At 39.2% G+C, this 25704-nt stretch overlaps 1 protein-coding gene across 2 annotated transcripts in view; it reads right to left on the reverse strand.

Moving 5' to 3' along the window:
• Positions 1 to 25704, reverse strand: part of LOC137362117 (uncharacterized protein C14orf93-like) — a 107941-nt gene that overhangs the window by 17796 nt on the left and 64441 nt on the right. The window contains exons 3-6 of one of the 2 annotated variants that reach the window (XM_068026620.1): positions 5234 to 5527; positions 3173 to 3234; positions 1258 to 1361; positions 347 to 459 (exon numbers count right to left, since the gene is read on the reverse strand). In XM_068026620.1, the coding sequence (XP_067882721.1) occupies positions 347 to 459; positions 1258 to 1361; positions 3173 to 3234; positions 5234 to 5527 (573 nt within the window). Of the gene's footprint in view, positions 1 to 346; positions 460 to 1257; positions 1362 to 3172; positions 3235 to 5233; positions 5528 to 25704 lie in introns of those variants that run through there. The other variant, XM_068026621.1, reaches the window with a different exon arrangement.

A 25704-nucleotide genomic window follows, 5' to 3' on the forward strand; every position in this document is an offset into this window, starting at 1 on the left:
ATCCCAATGGACCCAAACCCCTTCCCGTTCACTCCCACTGTCCACAATCCCAATGGACCCAAACCCCTTCCCGTTCACTCCCACTGTACACAATCCCAATGGACCCAAACCCCTTCCCGTTCACTCCCACTGTACACAATCCCAATGGACCCAAACCCCTTCCCGTTCATTCCCACTGTACACCATCCCAATGGATTTGAACCACTTCCCGTTCACTCCCACTGGACACAATCCAAATGGACCCAAACCCCTTCCCGTTCACTTCCACTGTACACAATCCCTTGCATAACCCTTGACCCTCAGTGTCACTGACCCTCTATAACCCTTGACCCTCAGTGTCACTGACCCTGTACCGCCGGCTCCTGAGTTTCTTGTCCTCGCGCTCCTTCAGGCTCTTGTAGGGGTTCATGGCATTCCGGTATTCCCGCCTCTTTGTCAGGAAGTAGGCCACGAACGCGCCTACAGGAAAGGTAGAAGCAGTCAGATCCCCTCTGCAAGATTGCAAACAGAGGAACAGGAGGAGGCCATTCAGCCCCTCCTCAAGCCTGTTACACAGGAACAGGAGGAGGCCATTCAGCCCCTCCTCGAGCCTGTTACACAAGAACAGGAGGATCCCATTCAGACCCTCCTCGAGCCTGTTAGACAGGAACAGGAGGAGGCCATTCAGCCCCTCCTCAAGCCTGTTACACAGGAACAGGAGGAGGCCATTCAGCCCCTCCTCAAGCCTGTTACACAGGAACAGGAGGAGGCCATTCAGCCCCTCCTCGAGCCTGTTACACAAGAACAGGAGGATCCCATTCAGCCCCTCCTCGAGCCTGTTACACAAGAACAGGAGGATCCCATTCAGACCCTCCTCGAGCCTGTTAGACAGGAACAGGAGGAGGCCATTCAGCCCCTCCTCAAGCCTGTTACACAGGAACAGGAGGAGGCCATTCAGCCCCTCCTCGAGTCTGTTACACAAGAAGAGGAGGATCCCATTCAGGCCCTCCTCGAGCCTGTTGCACAGGAACAGGAGGAGGCCATTCAGCCCCTCCTCGAGCCTGTTACACAGGAACAGGAGGAGGCCATTCAGCCCCTCCTCGAGCCTGTTACACAGGAACGGGAGGATCCCATTCAGCCCCTCGAGCCCCATTGAATCAAGCGCCACAGGTAAACGAAAGGTTGACCGATTTTCCCTAAGTGAAGCTCAGATGTCCCCCGTTCTCCCACTGTCCCCCCTCCCACACAAGAGCACCTTCCCCACAACACCCTGCCTACCTTTCAACTCCTTGTCTGTATAGTGATGGGAGCTGTGTGTTAGCTGACTCTTGAGTCTTTCCACCAGGTACTTCACCACACCGATATTCCAGGAGGATTTGATGCTGTCACAGGAGACCAAACATGGGTCATGGGTCACAAATGGTTGCATTCTGTCGTGGAGAACGGGAGGGCAGGGGGAGCAGCCCCTCCAGTGTTGGACTGCAGGGGCAGGACGGGGCGGTGGGGGGGAGCGTGGGGAGGTGTTGGAGTTTTGAGGCAGAGAATGGTGTGGGCTGCAATGCAGGGGACAGCAGTGGGACGAGCGGAGAGATCCGTGGCCCAGGACCCCGGGGCTGTCGGCCATGACACAATGGTACATAAGAACTCGGAGCAGGAGTAGGCAATTCAGCCCCTCGAGCCTGCTCTGCCATTCAATACCATCATGGCTGATCTCATCTGGGCCTCAACTCCACTTTCCTGCCCATTCTCCATAACCCTTTTCTAATTAAAGATCTGTCTATCTCCTCCTTAAATTTACTCAATGTCCCGGCATCCACCGCACTCTGGGGTAGTGAATTCCACAGACTCACGACCCTTTCACAGAAGTAATTTCTCCTCATCTCTGTTTTAAATCTGCTATCCCTTATCCTAAAACTGTGACCTTTCGTTCTAGATTGCCCCACATGAGGAAACATCCTCTCTATTGTCTACTTTGTCAATCCCCTTAATCATCTTATACACCTCAATTAGATCTCCTCCCATTCTTCTAAACTCTAGACAGTAAAGGCCTAAACTGCTCAATCTCTCTCCATAAGACAAACCCCTCATCTCTGGAATCAATCTAGTGAACCTCCTCTGAACTGCCTCCAATACAACTACATCCCTCCTCAAGTAAGGGGACCAAAACTGTGCACAATACTCCAGGTGCGATCTCACTAATGCCTTGTACAGTTGCAGCAACACTTCCCTACTTTTATACTCTATTCCTTTAGCAATAAATGCCAAAATTCCATTTACCTTCCTTATTACCTGCTGTACCTGCAAACTAGTTTTCTGCGATTCATACACGAGGACACCCAGATCCCTCTGCACCGAAGCACTCTGAAGTTTCTCTCCATTTAGATAATAATTTGCCTTTCTATTCTTCCGGTTGTGATCTCTCTCTCTCTCTCTCTCTGTGCCTCTCCCTCTTTCCCTGTCAGTCTGTCTCTCTCCTTTTTGCTCCATCTATCTCTCCGTCTCACTGTTCCTCTCTGTCTTTCTCTCCGTCTCTCTCTCTCTCTCTGTCTCCGTCTCTCTCCATCTCTCTCTCTCTGTCTGTCTCCATCGCTATGCCTGTCTCTCTCTCTCTCTCCATACCCCACCGTCCATCTCTCTCTCTCTTTGCCTGTCTCTCTTTGTTTCCCTTTCCTTCTACCTCTCTTCCCTGCTCTGTCTCTCTCTCTCTATGCCTGTCTCTCTCTCTCTTTCTGCCTCTCTGTCTCTCCCTCTATGTTTGGCTCTCTCTCTCGCCCCCCCCGCCCCACCCACCTCTCAATCCATACCATCTCGCAAACTCTGTCACACCCATACTTCTCAAAGGACAATTGGGATGGGAATAAATGCTGGCTTAGCCAGCAATGTCCACATCTGTTGAACCAATTAAAAAAAACGGTTACAGAAAGGCTGTCAGGCCGTAGCTGTCACGCTCACAATCAAGACACTGTTGGTGATGTCTCACACACCGCGGCAGTCAGTGAGTGTCTGAAACTATCGGGGGGGGGGGCGGGCGGGGACACCCCGAAAATGGGCAGATCTATCGGGTTCCACAGGGTAGCTCCAAGGGTAACGGATCACGGTGCCCCCATCCCCAGAGCTCCCGTTCTCGTCCCGTGCATCGGACAAGTCGAGGACCCGTGAGGGGGTGCCAATGGCGAAGGAGCTACACACTCACCTCTCCGAGCCGTTGAACCTCTTGTCGTTGGAGACGTGATTGTGAATGTTGTGCACCATTTTCTGCAGGAGAACAGAGATAGTTTTAATCGTGAGAGAGTCGGGGTAAGAGGCTAAATGGTAGCGCAAGTGCAGCAAGGCCATCAGTGACTCCCAGTGCGTATGCAACAACTCATATTTACACTGAACCATTAACATGGGGAGCCTCGCAAAATCTGACAGAAAATTAACCCCCAGCCACATACAGAGATACTCAGGACAGGCGATCAAAAGCTCGGTCAAAGAGGGAGGTTTTAAGGAGAGTCTTAAAGGAGCAGAGAGAGAGAGAGGTGGAGAGGTTTAGGGATGGAATTCCAGAGTTTAGGGCCCAGGCAGCTGAAGCCACGGCCGCCAATGGTGGAGCGATGGGAATCGGGGTATGGGCAAGAGGCCGGAATTGGAGGAGCGCAGAGATCTCAGAGGGTTGTAGGAGGTTATAGAGATAGGGAGGGTTGCAGGGACTGGAGGAGGTTACACGGATAGGGAGGGTTGTAGAGGCTGGAGGAGGTTACAGAGATAGGGAGGGTTGTAGAGGCTGGAGGAGGTTACAGAGATAGGGAGGGTTGTAGAGGCTGGAGGAGGTTACAGGGATAGGGAGGGTTGTAGGGGCTGGAGGAGGTTACAGAGATAGGGAGGGTTGTAGAGGCTGGAGGAGGTTACAGAGATAGGGAGGGTTGTAGAGGCTGGAGGAGGTTACAGAGATAGGGAGGGTTGTAGGGGCTGGAGGAGGTTACAGAGATAGGGAGGGTTGTAGAGGCTGGAGGAGGTTACAGAGATAGGGAGGGTTGTAGGGGCTGGAGGAGGTTACAGAGATAGGGAGGGTTGTAGAGGCTGGAGGAGGTTACAGAGATAGGGAGGGTTGTAGGGGCTGGAGGAGGTTACAGAGACAGGGAGGGTTGTAGGGGCTGGAGGAGGTTACAGAGACAGGGAGGGTTGTAGGGGCTGGAGGAGGTTACAGAGATAGGGAGGGTTGTAGGGGCTGGAGGAGGTTACAGAGACAGGGAGAGTGGCAGGGGCTGGAGGAGGTTACAGAGACAGGGAGAGTGGCAGGGGCTGGAGGAGGTTACAGAGATAGGGAGAGTTGTAGGGGTTGGAGGAGGTTACAGAGATAGGGAGGGTTGTAGGGACTGGAGGAGGTTACAGAGATAGGGAGGGTTGTAGGGACTGGAGGAGGTTACAGAGATGGGGAGGGTTGTAGGGACTGGAGGAGGTTACAGAGATAGGGAGGGTTGTAGGGACTGGAGGAGGTTACAGAGATAGGGAGAGTTGTAGGGACTGGAGGAGGTTACAGAGATAGGGAGGGTTGTAGGGGCTGGAGGAGGTTACAGAGATAGGGAGGGTTGTAGGGGCTGGAGGAGGTTACAGAGACAGGGAGAGTTGTAGGGGCTGGAGGAGGTTACAGAGATAGGGAGGGTTGTAGGGACTGGAGGAGGTTACAGAGATAGGGAGAGTTGTAGGGGCTGGAGGAAGTCACAGAGATAGAGAGGGTTGGTGCAAGACACAGGGAGTTATTATTTCAAGGAGATGATGTTTATGAGGGTGTAATATGGGAGGTCGGCTAGGAGTGCATTGTATATGGGAGAAGGGAAATGAGCCAGGATTCCTGCTGTTGATCATTGTCCAGTGACCCCTGGGTTAGAGAGAGAGAGCGAGAGGGGAAATGAGCCAGGGTTCCTGCTCCTGATCACTGTCCAGTGACCCTGAGTTAGAGAGAGAGAGGGAAATGAGCCAGAGTTCCTGCTCTTGATCATTGTCCAGTGACCCTGGGTTAGAGAGAGAGAGGGAAATAAGCCAGGGTTCCTGCTCCTGATCCCTGTCCAGTGACCCCTGGGTTAGAGAGAGAGAGGGAAATAAGCCAGGGTTCCTACTCCTGATCATTGTCCAGTGACCCTGGGTTAGAGAGAGAGAGGGAAATGAGCCAGGGTTCCTGCTCCTGATCATTGTCCAATGACCCTGGGTTAGAGAGAGAGAGCGAGAGGGGAAATGAGGTAGGGTTCCTGCTCCTCATCTTTGTAAAACTCACCGACAGCACCACATCCCTCTTCCTCCGTGAGTTTTTTAACCCACCGCATCGTGAGGGCACTGTATAGGCAGGAGGTGCGGTATGTACTCCTGTGAATGATGAGTGTAGAATGTCCTCAATCATCATCAGGTTGGAGCCGGTGGAGTCCTCCGATCCCTGCGATGCCTCTGCGTACAGTTCGGGCTGTGATTCCGATGGAGTATGAGGATCAGGGCATACGGGGGGTTGCCGACATGAGGGGGAGCTCACGATTCGACCATGTGGAGAAGAGACAGTGCTGTAGGAGTCACAGACCTGTCAGAGAGTGCACAGAAAACAGCAGCCCCTGTGTAAATTCTAGAGAGTAGCAGCTCCTGTGTATATTATAAAGAATAGCAGCCCCTGTGCATATTACAGTGAATAGCAGCTCCTGTGTATATTATAGTGAATAGCAGCTCCTGTGTATATTATAGTGAATAGCAGCTCCTGTGTATATTATAGTGAATAGCAGCTCCTGTGTACATTATAGAGAATATCAGCTCCTGTGTATACTATAGAGAATATCAGCTCCTGTGTATATTATAGTGAACAGCAGCTCCTGTGTATATTATAGTGAATAGCAGCCCCTGTATATTATAGAGAATAGCAGCTCCTGTGTATATTATAGAGAATAGCAGCTCCTGTGTATATTATAGTGAATAGCAGCTCCTGTGTATATTATAGTGAATATCAGCTCCTGTGTATATTATAGAGAATAGCAGCTCCTGTGTATATTATAGTGAATAGCAGCCACTGTATATTATAGTGAATAGCAGCTCCTGTATATTATAGAGAATAGCAGCTCCTGTGTATATTATAGTGAATAGCAGCTCCTGTGTATATTATAGTGAATAGCAACCCCTGTATATTATAGTGAATAGCAGCTCCTGTGTATATTATGGAGAATAGCAGCCCCTGTATATTATAGAGAATAGCAGCTCCTGTGTATATTATAGAGAATAGCAGCTCCTGTGTATATTATAGTGAAAAGCAGCCCCTGTATATTATAGAGAATAGCAGCTCCTGTGTATATTATAGAGAATATCAGCTCCTGTGTATATTATAGTGAATATCAGCTCCTGTATATTATAGTGAATAGCAGCTCCTGTGTATATCATAGAGAATAGCAGCTCCTGTGTATATTATAGAGAATATCAGCTCCTGTGTATATTATAGTGAAAAGCAGCTCCTGTGTATATTATAGAGAATATCAGCTCCTGTGTATATTATAGAGAATAGCAGCTCCTGTGTATATTATAGAGAATAGCAGCTCCTGTGTATATTATAGTGAAAAGCAGCCCCTGTATATTATAGAGAATAGCAGCTCCTGTGTATATTATAGAGAAGAGCAGCTCCTGTGTATATTATAGTGAAAAGCAGCTCCTGTGTATATTATAGAGAATAGCAGCTCCTGTGTATATTATAGAGAATAGCAGCTCCTGTGTATATTATAGTGAAAAGCAGCTCCTGTGTATATTATAGAGAATATCAGCTCCTGTGTATATTATAGTGAAAAGCAGCTCCTGTGTATATTATAGTGAATAGCAGCTCCTGTGTATATTATAGAGAATAGCAGCGCCTGTGTATATTATAGTGAAAAGCAGCCCCTGTATATTATAGAGAATAGCAGCTCCTGTGTATATTATAGAGAATATCAGCTCCTGTGTATATTATAGTGAATATCAGCTCCTGTATATTATAGTGAATAGCAGCTCCTGTGTATATCATAGAGAATAGCAGCTCCTGTGTATATTATAGAGAATATCAGCTCCTGTGTATATTATAGTGAAAAGCAGCTCCTGTGTATATTATAGAGAATATCAGCTCCTGTGTATATTATAGAGAATAGCAGCTCCTGTGTATATTATAGAGAATAGCAGCTCCTGTGTATATTATAGTGAAAAGCAGCCCCTGTATATTATAGAGAATAGCAGCTCCTGTGTATATTATAGAGAATAGCAGCTCCTGTGTATATTATAGAGAATATCAGCTCCTGTGTATATTATAGTGAAAAGCAGCTCCTGTGTATATTATAGTGAAAAGCAGCTCCTGTGTATATTATAGAGAATAGCAGCTTCTGTGTATATTATAGAGAATAGCAGCTTCTGTGTATATTATAGAGAATAGCAGCTCCTGTGTATATTATAGAGAATATCAGCTCCTGTGTATATTATAGTGAAAAGCAGCTCCTGTGTATATTATAGTGAATAGCAGCCCCTGTGTATATTATAGTGAATAGCAGCTCCTGTTTATATTACAGTGAATAGCAGCTCCTGTGTATATTATAGAGAATAGCAGCTCCTGTGTATATTATAGAGAATATCAGCTCCTGTGTATATTATAGTGAAAAGCAGCTCCTGTGTATATTATAGTGAAAAGCAGCTCCTGTGTATATTATAGTGAATAGCAGCCCCTGTGTATATTATAGTGAATAGCAGCTCCTGTGTATATTATAGAGAATAGCAGCTCCTGTGTATATTATAGAGAATATCAGCTCCTGTGTATATTATAGTGAAAAGCAGCTCCTGTGTATATTATAGTGAATAGCAGCTCCTGTGTACATTATAGAGAATATCAGCTCCTGTGTATATTATAGAGAATATCAGCTCCTGTGTATATTATAGTGAAAAGCAGCTCCTGTGTATATTATAGTGAAAAGCAGCCCCTGTATATTATAGTGAATAGCAGCCCTTGTGTATATTATAGAGAATAGCAGCCCCTGTGTATATTGTAGTGAATAGCAGCTCATGTGTATATTCTAGTGAATAGCAGCTCCTGTGTATATTATAGAGAATATCAGCTCCTGTGTATATTATAGAGAATATCAGCTCCTGTGTATATTATAGAGAATATCAGCTCCTGTGTATATTATAGAGAATAGCAGCTCCTGTGTATATTATAGAGAATAGCAGCTCCTGTGTATATTATAGTGAATAGCAGCTCCTGTGTATATTATAGAGAATAGCAGCTCCTGTGCATATTATAGAGAATATCAGCTCCTGTGTATATTATAGAGAATATCAGCTCCTGTGTATATCATAGTGAAAAGCAGCCCCTGTGTATATTATAGTGAATAGCAGCCCCTGTGTATATTAAAGAGAATAGCAGCTCCTGTGTATATTATAGTGAAAAGCAGCCCCTGTATATTATAGTGAATAGCAGCTCCTGTGTATATTATAGTGAATAGCAGCTCCTGTGTATATTATAGAGAATATCAGCTCCTGTGTATATTATAGTGAAAAGCAGCCCCTGTGTATATTTTAGTGAATAGCAGCTCCTGTGTCTTTTAAAGAGAATAGCAGCTCCTGTGTATATTATAGTGAAAAGCAGCCCCTGTATATTATAGAGAATAGCAGCTCCTGTGTATATTATAGAGAATATCAGCTCCTGTGTATATTATAGTGAATATCAGCTCCTGTGTATATCATAGAGAATAGCAGCTCCTGTGTATATTATAGAGAATATCAGCTCCTGTGTATATTATAGAGAATATCAGCTCCTGTGTATATTATAGTGAATAGCAGCTCCTGTGTATATTATAGAGAATAGCAGCTCCTGTGTATATTATAGAGAATATCAGCTCCTGTGTATATTATAGTGAAAAGCAGCTCCTGTGTATATTATAGAGAATATCAGCTCCTGTGTATATTATAGAGAATATCAGCTCCTGTGTATATTATAGTGAAAAGCAGCCCCTGTATATTATAGAGAATAGCAGCTCCTGTGTATATTATAGAGAATATCAGCTCCTGTGTATATTATAGTGAATATCAGCTCCTGTGTATATTATAGAGAATATCAGCTCCTGTGTATATTATAGTGAAAAGCAGCCCCTGTATATTATAGAGAATAGCAGCTCCTGTGTATATTATAGAGAATATCAGCTCCTGTGTATATTATAGTGAATATCAGCTCCTGTGTATATTATAGTGAAAAGCAGCTCCTGTGTATATTGTAGTGAATAGCAGCTCCTGTATATTATAGAGAATAGCAGCTCCTGTTTATATTATAGAGAATAGCAGCACCTGTGTATATTATAGAGAATAGCAGCACCTGTGTATATTTTAGAGAATAGCAGCTCCTGTGTATATTATAGAGAATATCAGCTCCTGTGTATATTATAGTGAAAAGCAGCCCCTGTATATTATAGAGAATAGCAGCTCCTGTGTATATTATAGTGAATATCAGCTCCTGTGTATATTATAGTGAAAAGCAGCTCCTGTGTATATTATAGTGAATAGCAGCTCCTGTATATTATAGAGAATAGCAGCTCCTGTGTATATTATAGTGAATAGCAGCCCCTGTATATTATAGTGAATAGCAGCTCCTGTGTATATTATGGAGAATAGCAGCCCCTGTATATTATAGAGAATAGCAGCTCCTGTGTATATTATAGAGAATAGCAGCTCCTGTGTATATTATAGTGAAAAGCAGCCCCTGTATATTATAGAGAATAGCAGCTCCTGTGTATATTATAGAGAATATCAGCTCCTGTGTATATTATAGTGAATATCAGCTCCTGTATATTATAGTGAATAGCAGCTCCTGTGTATATCATAGAGAATAGCAGCTCCTGTGTATATTATAGAGAATATCAGCTCCTGTGTATATTATAGTGAAAAGCAGCTCCTGTGTATATTATAGAGAATATCAGCTCCTGTGTATATTATAGAGAATAGCAGCTCCTGTGTATATTATAGAGAATAGCAGCTCCTGTGTATATTATAGTGAAAAGCAGCCCCTGTATATTATAGAGAATAGCAGCTCCTGTGTATATTATAGAGAAGAGCAGCTCCTGTGTATATTATAGTGAAAAGCAGCTCCTGTGTATATTATAGAGAATAGCAGCTCCTGTGTATATTATAGAGAATAGCAGCTCCTGTGTATATTATAGTGAAAAGCAGCTCCTGTGTATATTATAGAGAATATCAGCTCCTGTGTATATTATAGTGAAAAGCAGCTCCTGTGTATATTATAGTGAATAGCAGCTCCTGTGTATATTATAGAGAATAGCAGCGCCTGTGTATATTATAGTGAAAAGCAGCCCCTGTATATTATAGAGAATAGCAGCTCCTGTGTATATTATAGAGAATATCAGCTCCTGTGTATATTATAGTGAATATCAGCTCCTGTATATTATAGTGAATAGCAGCTCCTGTGTATATCATAGAGAATAGCAGCTCCTGTGTATATTATAGAGAATATCAGCTCCTGTGTATATTATAGTGAAAAGCAGCTCCTGTGTATATTATAGAGAATATCAGCTCCTGTGTATATTATAGAGAATAGCAGCTCCTGTGTATATTATAGAGAATAGCAGCTCCTGTGTATATTATAGTGAAAAGCAGCCCCTGTATATTATAGAGAATAGCAGCTCCTGTGTATATTATAGAGAATAGCAGCTCCTGTGTATATTATAGAGAATAGCAGCTCCTGTGTATATTATAGAGAATATCAGCTCCTGTGTATATTATAGTGAAAAGCAGCTCCTGTGTATATTATAGTGAAAAGCAGCTCCTGTGTATATTATAGAGAATAGCAGCTTCTGTGTATATTATAGAGAATAGCAGCTTCTGTGTATATTATAGAGAATAGCAGCTCCTGTGTATATTATAGAGAATATCAGCTCCTGTGTATATTATAGTGAAAAGCAGCTCCTGTGTATATTATAGTGAATAGCAGCCCCTGTGTATATTATAGTGAATAGCAGCTCCTGTTTATATTACAGTGAATAGCAGCTCCTGTGTATATTATAGAGAATAGCAGCTCCTGTGTATATTATAGAGAATATCAGCTCCTGTGTATATTATAGTGAAAAGCAGCTCCTGTGTATATTATAGTGAAAAGCAGCTCCTGTGTATATTATAGTGAATAGCAGCCCCTGTGTATATTATAGTGAATAGCAGCTCCTGTGTATATTATAGAGAATAGCAGCTCCTGTGTATATTATAGAGAATATCAGCTCCTGTGTATATTATAGTGAAAAGCAGCTCCTGTGTATATTATAGTGAATAGCAGCTCCTGTGTACATTATAGAGAATATCAGCTCCTGTGTATATTATAGAGAATATCAGCTCCTGTGTATATTATAGTGAAAAGCAGCTCCTGTGTATATTATAGTGAAAAGCAGCCCCTGTATATTATAGTGAATAGCAGCCCTTGTGTATATTATAGTGAATAGCAGCCCCTGTGTATATTGTAGTGAATAGCAGCTCATGTGTATATTCTAGTGAATAGCAGCTCCTGTGTATATTATAGAGAATATCAGCTCCTGTGTATATTATAGAGAATATCAGCTCCTGTGTATATTATAGAGAATATCAGCTCCTGTGTATATTATAGAGAATAGCAGCTCCTGTGTATATTATAGAGAATAGCAGCTCCTGTGTATATTATAGTGAATAGCAGCTCCTGTGTATATTATAGAGAATAGCAGCTCCTGTGCATATTATAGAGAATATCAGCTCCTGTGTATATTATAGAGAATATCAGCTCCTGTGTATATCATAGTGAAAAGCAGCCCCTGTGTATATTATAGTGAATAGCAGCCCCTGTGTATATTAAAGAGAATAGCAGCTCCTGTGTATATTATAGTGAAAAGCAGCCCCTGTATATTATAGTGAATAGCAGCTCCTGTGTATATTATAGTGAATAGCAGCTCCTGTGTATATTATAGAGAATATCAGCTCCTGTGTATATTATAGTGAAAAGCAGCCCCTGTGTATATTTTAGTGAATAGCAGCTCCTGTGTCTTTTAAAGAGAATAGCAGCTCCTGTGTATATTATAGTGAAAAGCAGCCCCTGTATATTATAGAGAATAGCAGCTCCTGTGTATATTATAGAGAATATCAGCTCCTGTGTATATTATAGTGAATATCAGCTCCTGTGTATATCATAGAGAATAGCAGCTCCTGTGTATATTATAGAGAATATCAGCTCCTGTGTATATTATAGAGAATATCAGCTCCTGTGTATATTATAGTGAATAGCAGCTCCTGTGTATATTATAGAGAATAGCAGCTCCTGTGTATATTATAGAGAATATCAGCTCCTGTGTATATTATAGTGAAAAGCAGCTCCTGTGTATATTATAGAGAATATCAGCTCCTGTGTATATTATAGAGAATATCAGCTCCTGTGTATATTATAGTGAAAAGCAGCCCCTGTATATTATAGAGAATAGCAGCTCCTGTGTATATTATAGAGAATATCAGCTCCTGTGTATATTATAGTGAATATCAGCTCCTGTGTATATTATAGAGAATATCAGCTCCTGTGTATATTATAGTGAAAAGCAGCCCCTGTATATTATAGAGAATAGCAGCTCCTGTGTATATTATAGAGAATATCAGCTCCTGTGTATATTATAGTGAATATCAGCTCCTGTGTATATTATAGTGAAAAGCAGCTCCTGTGTATATTGTAGTGAATAGCAGCTCCTGTATATTATAGAGAATAGCAGCTCCTGTTTATATTATAGAGAATAGCAGCACCTGTGTATATTATAGAGAATAGCAGCACCTGTGTATATTTTAGAGAATAGCAGCTCCTGTGTATATTATAGAGAATATCAGCTCCTGTGTATATTATAGTGAAAAGCAGCCCCTGTATATTATAGAGAATAGCAGCTCCTGTGTATATTATAGTGAATATCAGCTCCTGTGTATATTATAGTGAAAAGCAGCTCCTGTGTATATTATAGTGAATAGCAGCTCCTGTATATTATAGAGAATAACAGCTCCTGTGTATATTATAGTGAATATCAGCTCCTGTGTATATTATAGTGAAAAGCAGCTCCTGTGTATATTATAGTGAATAGCAGCTCCTGTATATTATAGAGAATAGCAGCTCCTGTGTATATTATAGTGAATATCAGCTCCTGTGTATATTATAGTGAAAAGCAGCTCCTGAGTATATAATAGTGAATATCAGCTCCTGTGTATATTATAGTGAAAAGCAGCTCCTGTGTATATTATAGTGAATAGCAGCTCCTGTATATTATAGAGAATAGCAGCTCCTGTGTATATTATAGTGAATATCAGCTCCTGTGTATATTATAGTGAAAAGCAGCTCCTGTGTCTATTATAGTGAATAGCAGCTCCTGTATATTATAGAGAATAGCAGCTCCTGTGTATATTATAGTGAATAGCAGCTCCTGTATATTATAGAGAATAGCAGCTCCTGTTTATATTATAGAGAATAGCAGCTCCTGTTTATATTATAGTGAACAGCAGCTCCTGTGTATATTATAGAGAATAGCAGCTCCTGTGTATATTATAGTGAATAGCAGCTCCTGTGTATATTATAGTGAATAGCAGCTCCTGTATATTATAGAGAATAGCAGCTCCTGTTTATATTATAGTGAATAGCAGCTCCTGTGTATATTATAGTGAATAGCAGCTCCTGTATATTATAGAGAATAGCAGCTCCTGTTTATATTATAGTGAATAGCAGCTCCTGTGTATATTATAGTGAATAGCAGCTCCTGTGTATATTATAGTGAATAGCAGCTCCTGTGTATATTATAGAGAATAGCAGCTCCTGTGTATATTATAGAGAATAGCAGCTCCTGTGTATATTATAGAGAATAGCAGCTCCTGTGTATATTATAGTGAATAGCAGCTCCTGTGTATATTATAGTGAATAGCAGCTCCTGTGTATATTATAGAGAATAGCAGCTCCTGTTTATATTATAGTGAACAGCAGCTCCTGTGTATATTATAGAGAATAGCAGCTCCTGTGTATATTATAGTGAATAGCAGCTCCTGTGTATATTATAGTGAATAGCAGCTCCTGTATATTATAGAGAATAGCAGCTGCTGTTTATATTATAGTGAATAGCAGCTCCTGTGTATATTATAGTGAATAGCAGCTCCTGTGTATATTATAGTGAATAGCAGCTCCTGTGTATATTATAGAGAATAGCAGCTCCTGTGTATATTATAGAGAATAGCAGCTCCTGTGTATATTATAGAGAATAGCAGCACCTGTGTATATTATAGTGAATAGCAGCTCCTGTATATTATAGAGAATAGCAGCTCCTGTTTATATTATAGTGAATAGCAGCTCCTGTGTATATTATAGTGAATAGCAGCTCCTGTGTATATTATAGTGAATAGCAGCTCCTGTGTATATTATAGTGAATAGCAGCTCCTGTATATTATAGAGAATAGCAGCTCCTGTTTATATTATAGTGAATAGCAGCTCCTGTGTATATTATAGTGAATAGCAGCTCCTGTGTACATTATAGTGAATAGCAGCTCCTGTGTATATTATAGAGAATAGCAGCTCCTGTGTATATTATAGAGAATAGCAGCTCCTGTGTATATTATAGTGAATAGCAGCTCCTGTGTATATTATAGTGAATAGCAGCTCCTGTGTATATTATAGAGAATAGCAGCTCCTGTGTATATTATAGAGAATAGCAGCTCCTGTGTATATTATAGAGAATAGCAGCTCCTGTGTATATTATAGAGAATAGCAGCTCCTGTGTATATTATAGTGAATAGCAGCTCCTGTGTATATTATAGTGAATAGCAGCTCCTGTGTATATTATAGTGAATAGCAGCTCCTGTGTATATTATAGAGAATAGCAGCTCCTGTGTATATTATAGAGAATAGCAGCTCCTGTGTATATTATAGAGAATAGCAGCTCCTGTGTATATTATAGAGAATAGCAGCTCCTGTGTATATTATAGAGAATAGCAGCTCCTGTGTATATTATAGAGAATAGCAGCTCCTGTGTATGTTATAGAGAATAGCAGCTCCTGTGTATATTATAGAGAATAGCAGCTCCTGTGTATATTATAGAGAATAGCAGCTCGGGTATATATTATAGAGAATAGCAGCTCCTGTGTATATTATAGAGAATAGCAGCTCCTGTGTATATTATAGAGAATAGCAGCTCCTGTTTATATTATAGTGAACAGCAGCTCCTGTGTATATTATAGTGAATAGCAGCTCCTGTGTATATTATAGTGAATAGCAGCCCCTGTGTATATTATAGTGAATAGCAGCTCCTGTGTATATTATAGTGAATAGCAGCCCCTGTGTATATTGTAGTGAATAGCAGCTCCTGTTTATATTATAGTGAATAGCAGCTCCTGTTTATATTATAGAGAATAGCAGCTCCTGTGTATATTATGGTGAATAGCAGCCCCTGTGTATATTGTAGTGAATAGCAGCTCCTGTTTATATTATAGTGAATAGCAGCTCCTGTGTATACTATAGTGAATAGCAGCTCCTGTTTATATTATAGAGAATAGCAGCTCCTGTTTATATTATAGTGAATAGCAGCTCCTGTGTATATTATAGTGAATAGCAGCTCCTGTGTATATTATAGAGAATAGCAGCTCCTGTTTATATTATAGTGAATAGCAGCTCCTGTTTATATTATAGAGAATAGCAGCTCCTGTTTATATTATAGTGAATAGCAGCTCCTGTGTATATTATAGTGAATAGCAGCTCCTGTGTATATTATAGAGAATAGCAGCTCCTGTGTATATTATAGAGAACAGCAGCTTCTGTGTATATTATAGTGAATAGCAGCTCCTGTATATTATAGAGAATAGCAGCTCCTGTGTATATTATAGTGAATAGCAGCTCCTGTGTATATTATAGAGAATAGCAGCTCCTGTGTATATTATAGTGAATATCAGCCCCTGTGTATATTAAAGAGAATAGCAGCTCCTGTGTATATTATAGTGAATAGCAGCTCCTGTGTACATTATAGAGAATATCAGCTCCTGTGTATATTATAGTGAATATCAGCTCCTGTGTATATTATAGTGAATATCAGCTCCTGTGTATATTATAGTGAATAGCAGCTCCTGTTTATATTACAGTGAATAGCAGCTCCTGTTTATATTACAGTGAATAGCAGCTCCTGTGTATATTATAGTGAATAGCAGCTCCTGTGTACATTATAGAGAATATCAGCTCCTGTGTATATTATAGTGAATATCAGCTCCTGTGTATATTATAGTGAAAAGCAGCTCCTGTGTATATTGTAGTGAATAGCAGCTCCTGTATATTATAGAGAATAGCAGCTCCTGTTTATATTATAGAGAATAGCAGCACCTGTGTATATAATAGAGAATAGCAGCTCCTGTGTATATTTTAGAGAATAGCAGCTCCTGTGTATATTATAGAGAATATCAGCTCCTGTGTATATTATAGTGAAAAGCAGCCCCTGTATATTATAGAGAATAGCAGCTCCTGTGTATATTATAGTGAATAGCAGCTCCTGTGTATATTATAGTGAATATCAGCTCCTGTGTATATTATAGTGAAAGGCAGCTCCTGTGTATATTATAGTGAATAGCAGCTCCTGTGTATATTATAGAGAATAGCAGCTCCTGTGTATATTATAGTGAATAGCAGCTCCTGTGTATATTATAGTGAATAGCAGCCCCTGTTTATATTATAGTGAATAGCAGCTCCTGTATATTATAGAGAATAGCAGCTCCTGTTTATATTATAGAGAATAGCAGCTCCTGTTTATATTATAGTGAACAGCAGCTCCTGTGTATATTATAGAGAATAGCAGCTCCTGTGTATATTATAGTGAATAGCAGCTCCTGTGTATATTATAGAGAATAGCAGCTCCTGTGTATATTATAGAGAATAGCAGCTCCTGTGTATATTATAGTGAACAGCAGCTCCTGTGTATATTATAGAGAATAGCAGCTCCTGTGTATATTATAGTGAATAGCAGCTCCTGTGTATATTATAGTGAATAGCAGCTCCTGTATATTATAGAGAATAGCAGCTCCTGTGTATATTATAGAGAATAGCAGCTCCTGTGTATATTATAGTGAATAGCAGCTCCTGTGTATATTATAGTGAATAGCAGCCCCTGTGTATATTATAGTGAATAGCAGCTCCTGTGTGTATTATAGTGAATAGCAGCTCCTGTTTATATTATAGTGAATAGCAGTTCCTGTGTATATTATAGAGAATAGCAGCTCCTGTGTATATTATAGTGAATAGCAGCTTCTGTGTATATTATAGTGAATAGCAGCTCCTGTGTATATTATAGTGAATAGCAGCTCCTGTGTATATTATAGTGAATAGCAGCTTCTGTGTATATTATAGTGAATAGCAGCTTCTGTGTATATTATAGTGAATAGCAGCTCCTGTGTATATTATAGTGAATAGCAGCTCCTGTGTATATTATAGAGACTAGCAGCTCCTGTGTATATTATAGTGAATAGCAGCTTCTGTGTATATTATAGTGAATAGCAGCTTCTATGTATGTTATAGTGAATAGCAGCTCCTGTGTATATTATAGTGAATAGCAGCTCCTGTGTATATTATAGTGAATAGCAGCTTCTGTGTATATTATAGTGAATAGCAGCTCCTGTGTATATTATAGTGAATAGCAGCTCCTGTTTATATTACAGTGAATAGCAGCTCCTGTGTATATTATAGTGAATAGCAGCTCCTGTATATATTATAGTGAATAGCAGCTCCTGTATATATTATAGTGAATAGCAGCTCATGTATATATTATAGTGAATAGCAGCTCCTGTTTATATTACAGTGAATAGCAGCTCCTGTGTATATTATAGTGAATAGCAGCTCCTGTGTATATTATAGAGAATATCAGCTCCTGTGTATATTATAGAGAATATCAGCTCCTGTGTATATTATAGTGAAAAGCAGCTCCTGTGTACATTATAGTGAATAGCAGCTCCTGTGTACATTATAGAGAATATCAGCTCCTGTGTATATTATAGAGAATATCAGCTCCTGTGTATATTATAGTGAAAAGCAGCTCCTGTGTATATTATAGAGAATAGCAGCTCCTGTGTATATTATAGAGAATAGCAGCTCCTGTGTATATTATAGAGAATATCAGCTCCTGTGTATATTATAGTGAATATCAGCCCCTGTGTATATTAAAGAGAATAGCAGCTCCTGTGTATATTATAGTGAATAGCAGCTCCTGTGTATATTATAGTGAATAGCAGCTCCTGTGTATATTATAGTGAATAGCAGCCCCTGTTTATATTATAGTGAATAGCAGCTCCTGTGTATATTAAAGAGAATAGCAGCCCCTGTTTATATTATAGAGAATAGCAGCTCCTGTTTATATTATGGAGAATAGCAGCTCCTGTGTATATTATAGTGAACAGCAGCTCCTGTGTATATTATAGTGAATAGCAGCTCCTGTGTATATTATAGTGAATAGCAGCCCCTGTGTATATTATAGTGAATAGCAGCTCCTGTGTATATTATAGTGAATAGCAGCCCCTGTGTATATTGTAGTGAATAGCAGCTCCTGTATATTATAGAGAATAGCAGCTCCTGTTTATATTATAGTGAATAGCAGCTCCTGTGTATATTATAGTGAATAGCAGCTCCTGTGTATATTATAGTGAATAGCAGCTCCTGTGTATATTATAGAGAATAGCAGCTCCTGTGTATATTATAGAGAATAGCAGCTCCTGTGTATATTATAGAGAATAGCAGCTCCTGTGTATATTATAGTGAATAGCAGCTCCTGTGTATATTATAGTGAATAGCAGCTCCTGTGTATATTATAGAGAATAGCAGCTCCTGTTTATATTATAGTGAACAGCAGCTCCTGTGTATATTATAGAGAATAGCAGCTCCTGTGTATATTATAGTGAATAGCAGCTCCTGTGTATATTATAGTGAATAGCAGCTCCTGTATATTATAGAGAATAGCAGCTGCTGTTTATATTATAGTGAATAGCAGCTCCTGTGTATATTATAGTGAATAGCAGCTCCTGTGTATATTATAGTGAATAGCAGCTCCTGTGTATATTATAGAGAATAGCAGCTCCTGTGTATATTATAGAGAATAGCAGCTCCTGTGTATATTATAGAGAATAGCAGCACCTGTGTATATTATAGTGAATAGCAGCTCCTGTATATTATAGAGAATAGCAGCTCCTGTTTATATTATAGTGAATAGCAGCTCCTGTGTATATTATAGTGAATAGCAGCTCCTGTGTATATTATAGTGAATAGCAGCTCCTGTGTATATTATAGTGAATAGCAGCTCCTGTATATTATAGAGAATAGCAGCTCCTGTTTATATTATAGTGAATAGCAGCTCCTGTGTATATTATAGTGAATAGCAGCTCCTGTGTACATTATAGTGAATAGCAGCTCCTGTGTATATTATAGAGAATAGCAGCTCCTGTGTATATTATAGAGAATAGCAGCTCCTGTGTATATTATAGAGAATAGCAGCTCCTGTGTATATTATAGTGAATAGCAGCTCCTGTGTATATTATAGTGAATAGCAGCTCCTGTGTATATTATAGAGAATAGCAGCTCCTGTGTATATTATAGAGAATAGCAGCTCCTGTGTATATTATAGAGAATAGCAGCTCCTGTGTATATTATAGAGAATAGCAGCTCCTGTGTATATTATAGAGAATAGCAGCTCCTGTGTATATTATAGTGAATAGCAGCTCCTGTGTATATTATAGTGAATAGCAGCTCCTGTGTATATTATAGTGAATAGCAGCTCCTGTGTATATTATAGAGAATAGCAGCTCCTGTGTATATTATAGAGAATAGCAGCTCCTGTGTATATTATAGAGAATAGCAGCTCCTGTGTATATTATAGAGAATAGCAGCTCCTGTGTATATTATAGAGAATAGCAGCTCCTGTGTATATTATAGAGAATAGCAGCTCCTGTGTATGTTATAGAGAATAGCAGCTCCTGTGTATATTATAGAGAATAGCAGCTCCTGTGTATATTATAGAGAATAGCAGCTTGGGTATATATTATAGAGAATAGCAGCTCCTGTGTATATTATAGAGAATAGCAGCTCCTGTGTATATTATAGAGAATAGCAGCTCCTGTTTATATTATAGTGAACAGCAGCTCCTGTGTATATTATAGTGAATAGCAGCTCCTGTGTATATTATAGTGAATAGCAGCCCCTGTGTATATTATAGTGAATAGCAGCTCCTGTGTATATTATAGTGAATAGCAGCCCCTGTGTATATTGTAGTGAATAGCAGCTCCTGTTTATATTATAGTGAATAGCAGCTCCTGTTTATATTATAGAGAATAGCAGCTCCTGTGTATATTATGGTGAATAGCAGCCCCTGTGTATATTGTAGTGAATAGCAGCTCCTGTTTATATTATAGTGAATAGCAGCTCCTGTGTATACTATAGTGAATAGCAGCTCCTGTTTATATTATAGAGAATAGCAGCTCCTGTTTATATTATAGTGAATAGCAGCTCCTGTGTATATTATAGTGAATAGCAGCTCCTGTGTATATTATAGAGAATAGCAGCTCCTGTTTATATTATAGTGAATAGCAGCTCCTGTTTATATTATAGAGAATAGCAGCTCCTGTTTATATTATAGTGAATAGCAGCTCCTGTGTATATTATAGTGAATAGCAGCTCCTGTGTATATTATAGAGAATAGCAGCTCCTGTGTATATTATAGAGAACAGCAGCTTCTGTGTATATTATAGTGAATAGCAGCTCCTGTATATTATAGAGAATAGCAGCTCCTGTGTATATTATAGTGAATAGCAGCTCCTGTGTATATTATAGAGAATAGCAGCTCCTGTGTATATTATAGTGAATATCAGCCCCTGTGTATATTAAAGAGAATAGCAGCTCCTGTGTATATTATAGTGAATAGCAGCTCCTGTGTACATTATAGAGAATATCAGCTCCTGTGTATATTATAGTGAATATCAGCTCCTGTGTATATTATAGTGAATATCAGCTCCTGTGTATATTATAGTGAATAGCAGCTCCTGTTTATATTACAGTGAATAGCAGCTCCTGTTTATATTACAGTGAATAGCAGCTCCTGTGTATATTATAGTGAATAGCAGCTCCTGTGTACATTATAGAGAATATCAGCTCCTGTGTATATTATAGTGAATATCAGCTCCTGTGTATATTATAGTGAAAAGCAGCTCCTGTGTATATTGTAGTGAATAGCAGCTCCTGTATATTATAGAGAATAGCAGCTCCTGTTTATATTATAGAGAATAGCAGCACCTGTGTATATAATAGAGAATAGCAGCTCCTGTGTATATTTTAGAGAATAGCAGCTCCTGTGTATATTATAGAGAATATCAGCTCCTGTGTATATTATAGTGAAAAGCAGCCCCTGTATATTATAGAGAATAGCAGCTCCTGTGTATATTATAGTGAATAGCAGCTCCTGTGTATATTATAGTGAATATCAGCTCCTGTGTATATTATAGTGAAAAGCAGCTCCTGTGTATATTATAGTGAATAGCAGCTCCTGTGTATATTATAGAGAATAGCAGCTCCTGTGTATATTATAGTGAATAGCAGCTCCTGTGTATATTATAGTGAATAGCAGCCCCTGTTTATATTATAGTGAATAGCAGCTCCTGTATATTATAGAGAATAGCAGCTCCTGTTTATATTATAGAGAATAGCAGCTCCTGTTTATATTATAGTGAACAGCAGCTCCTGTGTATATTATAGAGAATAGCAGCTCCTGTGTATATTATAGTGAATAGCAGCTCCTGTGTATATTATAGAGAATAGCAGCTCCTGTGTATATTATAGAGAATAGCAGCTCCTGTGTATATTATAGTGAACAGCAGCTCCTGTGTATATTATAGAGAATAGCAGCTCCTGTGTATATTATAGTGAATAGCAGCTCCTGTGTATATTATAGTGAATAGCAGCTCCTGTATATTATAGAGAATAGCAGCTCCTGTGTATATTATAGAGAATAGCAGCTCCTGTGTATATTATAGTGAATAGCAGCTCCTGTGTATATTATAGTGAATAGCAGCCCCTGTGTATATTATAGTGAATAGCAGCTCCTGTGTGTATTATAGTGAATAGCAGCTCCTGTTTATATTATAGTGAATAGCAGTTCCTGTGTATATTATAGAGAATAGCAGCTCCTGTGTATATTATAGTGAATAGCAGCTTCTGTGTATATTATAGTGAATAGCAGCTCCTGTGTATATTATAGTGAATAGCAGCTCCTGTGTATATTATAGTGAATAGCAGCTTCTGTGTATATTATAGTGAATAGCAGCTTCTGTGTATATTATAGTGAATAGCAGCTCCTGTGTATATTATAGTGAATAGCAGCTCCTGTGTATATTATAGAGACTAGCAGCTCCTGTGTATATTATAGTGAATAGCAGCTTCTGTGTATATTATAGTGAATAGCAGCTTCTATGTATGTTATAGTGAATAGCAGCTCCTGTGTATATTATAGTGAATAGCAGCTCCTGTGTATATTATAGTGAATAGCAGCTTCTGTGTATATTATAGTGAATAGCAGCTCCTGTGTATATTATAGTGAATAGCAGCTCCTGTTTATATTACAGTGAATAGCAGCTCCTGTGTATATTATAGTGAATAGCAGCTCCTGTATATATTATAGTGAATAGCAGCTCCTGTATATATTATAGTGAATAGCAGCTCATGTATATATTATAGTGAATAGCAGCTCCTGTTTATATTACAGTGAATAGCAGCTCCTGTGTATATTATAGTGAATAGCAGCTCCTGTGTATATTATAGAGAATATCAGCTCCTGTGTATATTATAGAGAATATCAGCTCCTGTGTATATTATAGTGAAAAGCAGCTCCTGTGTACATTATAGTGAATAGCAGCTCCTGTGTACATTATAGAGAATATCAGCTCCTGTGTATATTATAGAGAATATCAGCTCCTGTGTATATTATAGTGAAAAGCAGCTCCTGTGTATATTATAGAGAATAGCAGCTCCTGTGTATATTATAGAGAATAGCAGCTCCTGTGTATATTATAGAGAATATCAGCTCCTGTGTATATTATAGTGAATATCAGCCCCTGTGTATATTAAAGAGAATAGCAGCTCCTGTGTATATTATAGTGAATAGCAGCTCCTGTGTATATTATAGTGAATAGCAGCTCCTGTGTATATTATAGTGAATAGCAGCCCCTGTTTATATTATAGTGAATAGCAGCTCCTGTGTATATTAAAGAGAATAGCAGCCCCTGTTTATATTATAGAGAATAGCAGCTCCTGTTTATATTATGGAGAATAGCAGCTCCTGTGTATATTATAGTGAACAGCAGCTCCTGTGTATATTATAGTGAATAGCAGCTCCTGTGTATATTATAGTGAATAGCAGCCCCTGTGTATATTATAGTGAATAGCAGCTCCTGTGTATATTATAGTGAATAGCAGCCCCTGTGTATATTGTAGTGAATAGCAGCTCCTGTTTATATCATAGTGAATAGCAGCTCCTGTTTATATTATAGAGAATAGCAGCTCCTGTGTATATTATAGTGAATAGCAGCCCCTGTGTATATTGTAGTGAATAGCAGCTCCTGTTTATATTATAGTGAATAGCAGCTCCTGTGTATATTATAGTGAATAGCAGCCCCTGTGTATATTGTAGTGAATAGCAGCTCCTGTTTATATTATAGTGAATAGCAGCTCCTGTGTATATTATAGTGAATAGCAGCTCCTGTGTATATTATAGTGAATAGCAGCTCCTGTTTATATTATAGTGAATAGCAGCTCCTGTGTATATTATAGTGAATAGCAGCTCCTGTTTATATTATAGAGAATAGCAGCTCCTGTTTATATTATAGTGAATAGCAGCTCCTGTGTATATTATAGTGAATAGCAGCTCCTGTGTATATTATAGAGAATAGCAGCTCCTGTTTATATTATAGAGAATAGCAGCTCCTGTGTATATTATAGTGAATAGCAGCCCCTGTGTATATTGTAGTGAATAGCAGCTCCTGTTTATATTATAGTGAATAGCAGCTCCTGTGTATATTATAGTGAATAGCAGCTCCTGTGTATATTATAGTGAATAGCAGCTCCTGTTTATATTATAGTGAATAGCAGCTCCTGTGTATATTATAGTGAATAGCAGCTCCTGTTTATATTATAGAGAATAGCAGCTCCTGTTTATATTATAGTGAATAGCAGCTCCTGTGTATATTATAGTGAATAGCAGCTCCTGTGTATATTATAGAGAATAGCAGCTCCTGTTTATATTATAGTGAATAGCAGCTCCTGTTTATATTATAGAGAATAGCAGCTCCTGTTTATATTATAGTGAATAGCAGCTCCTGTGTATATTATAGTGAATAGCAGCTCCTGTGTATATTATAGAGAATAGCAGCTCCTGTGTATATTATAGAGAATAGCAGCTCCTGTGTATATTATAGTGAACAGCAGCTCCTGTGTATATTATAGAGAATAGCAGCTCCTGTGTATATTATAGTGAATAGCAGCTCCTGTGTATATTATAGTGAAAAGCAGCTCCTGTATATTATAGAGAATAGCAGCTCCTGTGTATATTATAGAGAATAGCAGCTCCTGTGTATATTATAGAGAATAGCAGCTCCTGTGTATATTATAGAGAATAGCAGCTTCTGTGTATATTATAGAGAATAGCAGCTCCTGTGTATATTATAGACAATATCAGCTCCTGTGTATATTATAGTGAATATCAGCCCCTGTGTATATTAAAGAGAATAGCAGCTCCTGTGTATATTATAGTGAATAGCAGCTCCTGTATATTATAGAGAATAGCAGCTCCTGTGTATATTATAGTGAATAGCAGCTCCTGTGTATATTATAGAGAATATCAGCTCCTGTGTATATTATAGTGAATATCAGCCCCTGTGTATATTAAAGAGAATAGCAGCTCCTGTGTATATTATAGTGAATAGCAGCTCCTGTGTACATTATAGAGAATATCAGCTCCTGTGTATATTATAGTGAATATCAGCTCCTGTGTATATTATAGTGAATAGCAGCTCCTGTTTATATTATAGTGAATAGCAGCTCCTGTTTATATTACAGTGAATAGCAGCTCCTGTGTATATTATAGTGAATAGCAGCTCCTGTGTACATTATAGAGAATATCAGCTCCTGTGTATATTATGGTGAATATCAGCTCCTGTGTATATTATAGTGAAAAGCAGCTCCTGTGTATATTGTAGTGAATAGCAGCTCCTGTATATTATAGAGAATAGCAGCTCCTGTTTATATTATAGAGAATAGCAGCACCTGTGTATATTATAGAGAATAGCAGCACCTGTGTATATTATAGAGAATAGCAGCTCCTGTGTATATTTTAGAGAATAGCAGCTCCTGTGTATATTATAGAGAATATCAGCTCCTGTGTATATTATAGTGAAAAGCAGCCCCTGTATATTATAGAGAATAGCAGCTCCTGTGTATATTATAGTGAATATCAGCTCCTGTGTATATTATAGTGAAAAGCAGCTCCTGTGTATATTATAGTGAATAGCAGCTCCTGTGTATATTATAGAGAATAGCAGCTCCTGTGTATATTATAGTGAATAGCAGCTCCTGTGTATATTATAGTGAATAGCAGCCCCTGTTTATATTATAGTGAATAGCAGCTCCTGTATATTATAGAGAATAGCAGCTCCTGTGTGTATTATAGTGAAAAGCAGCCC

This window comes from Heterodontus francisci, unplaced genomic scaffold (assembly GCF_036365525.1).
Source record: "Heterodontus francisci isolate sHetFra1 unplaced genomic scaffold, sHetFra1.hap1 HAP1_SCAFFOLD_1152, whole genome shotgun sequence".
In the NCBI taxonomy this organism is placed as follows: domain Eukaryota; kingdom Metazoa; phylum Chordata; class Chondrichthyes; order Heterodontiformes; family Heterodontidae; genus Heterodontus; species Heterodontus francisci.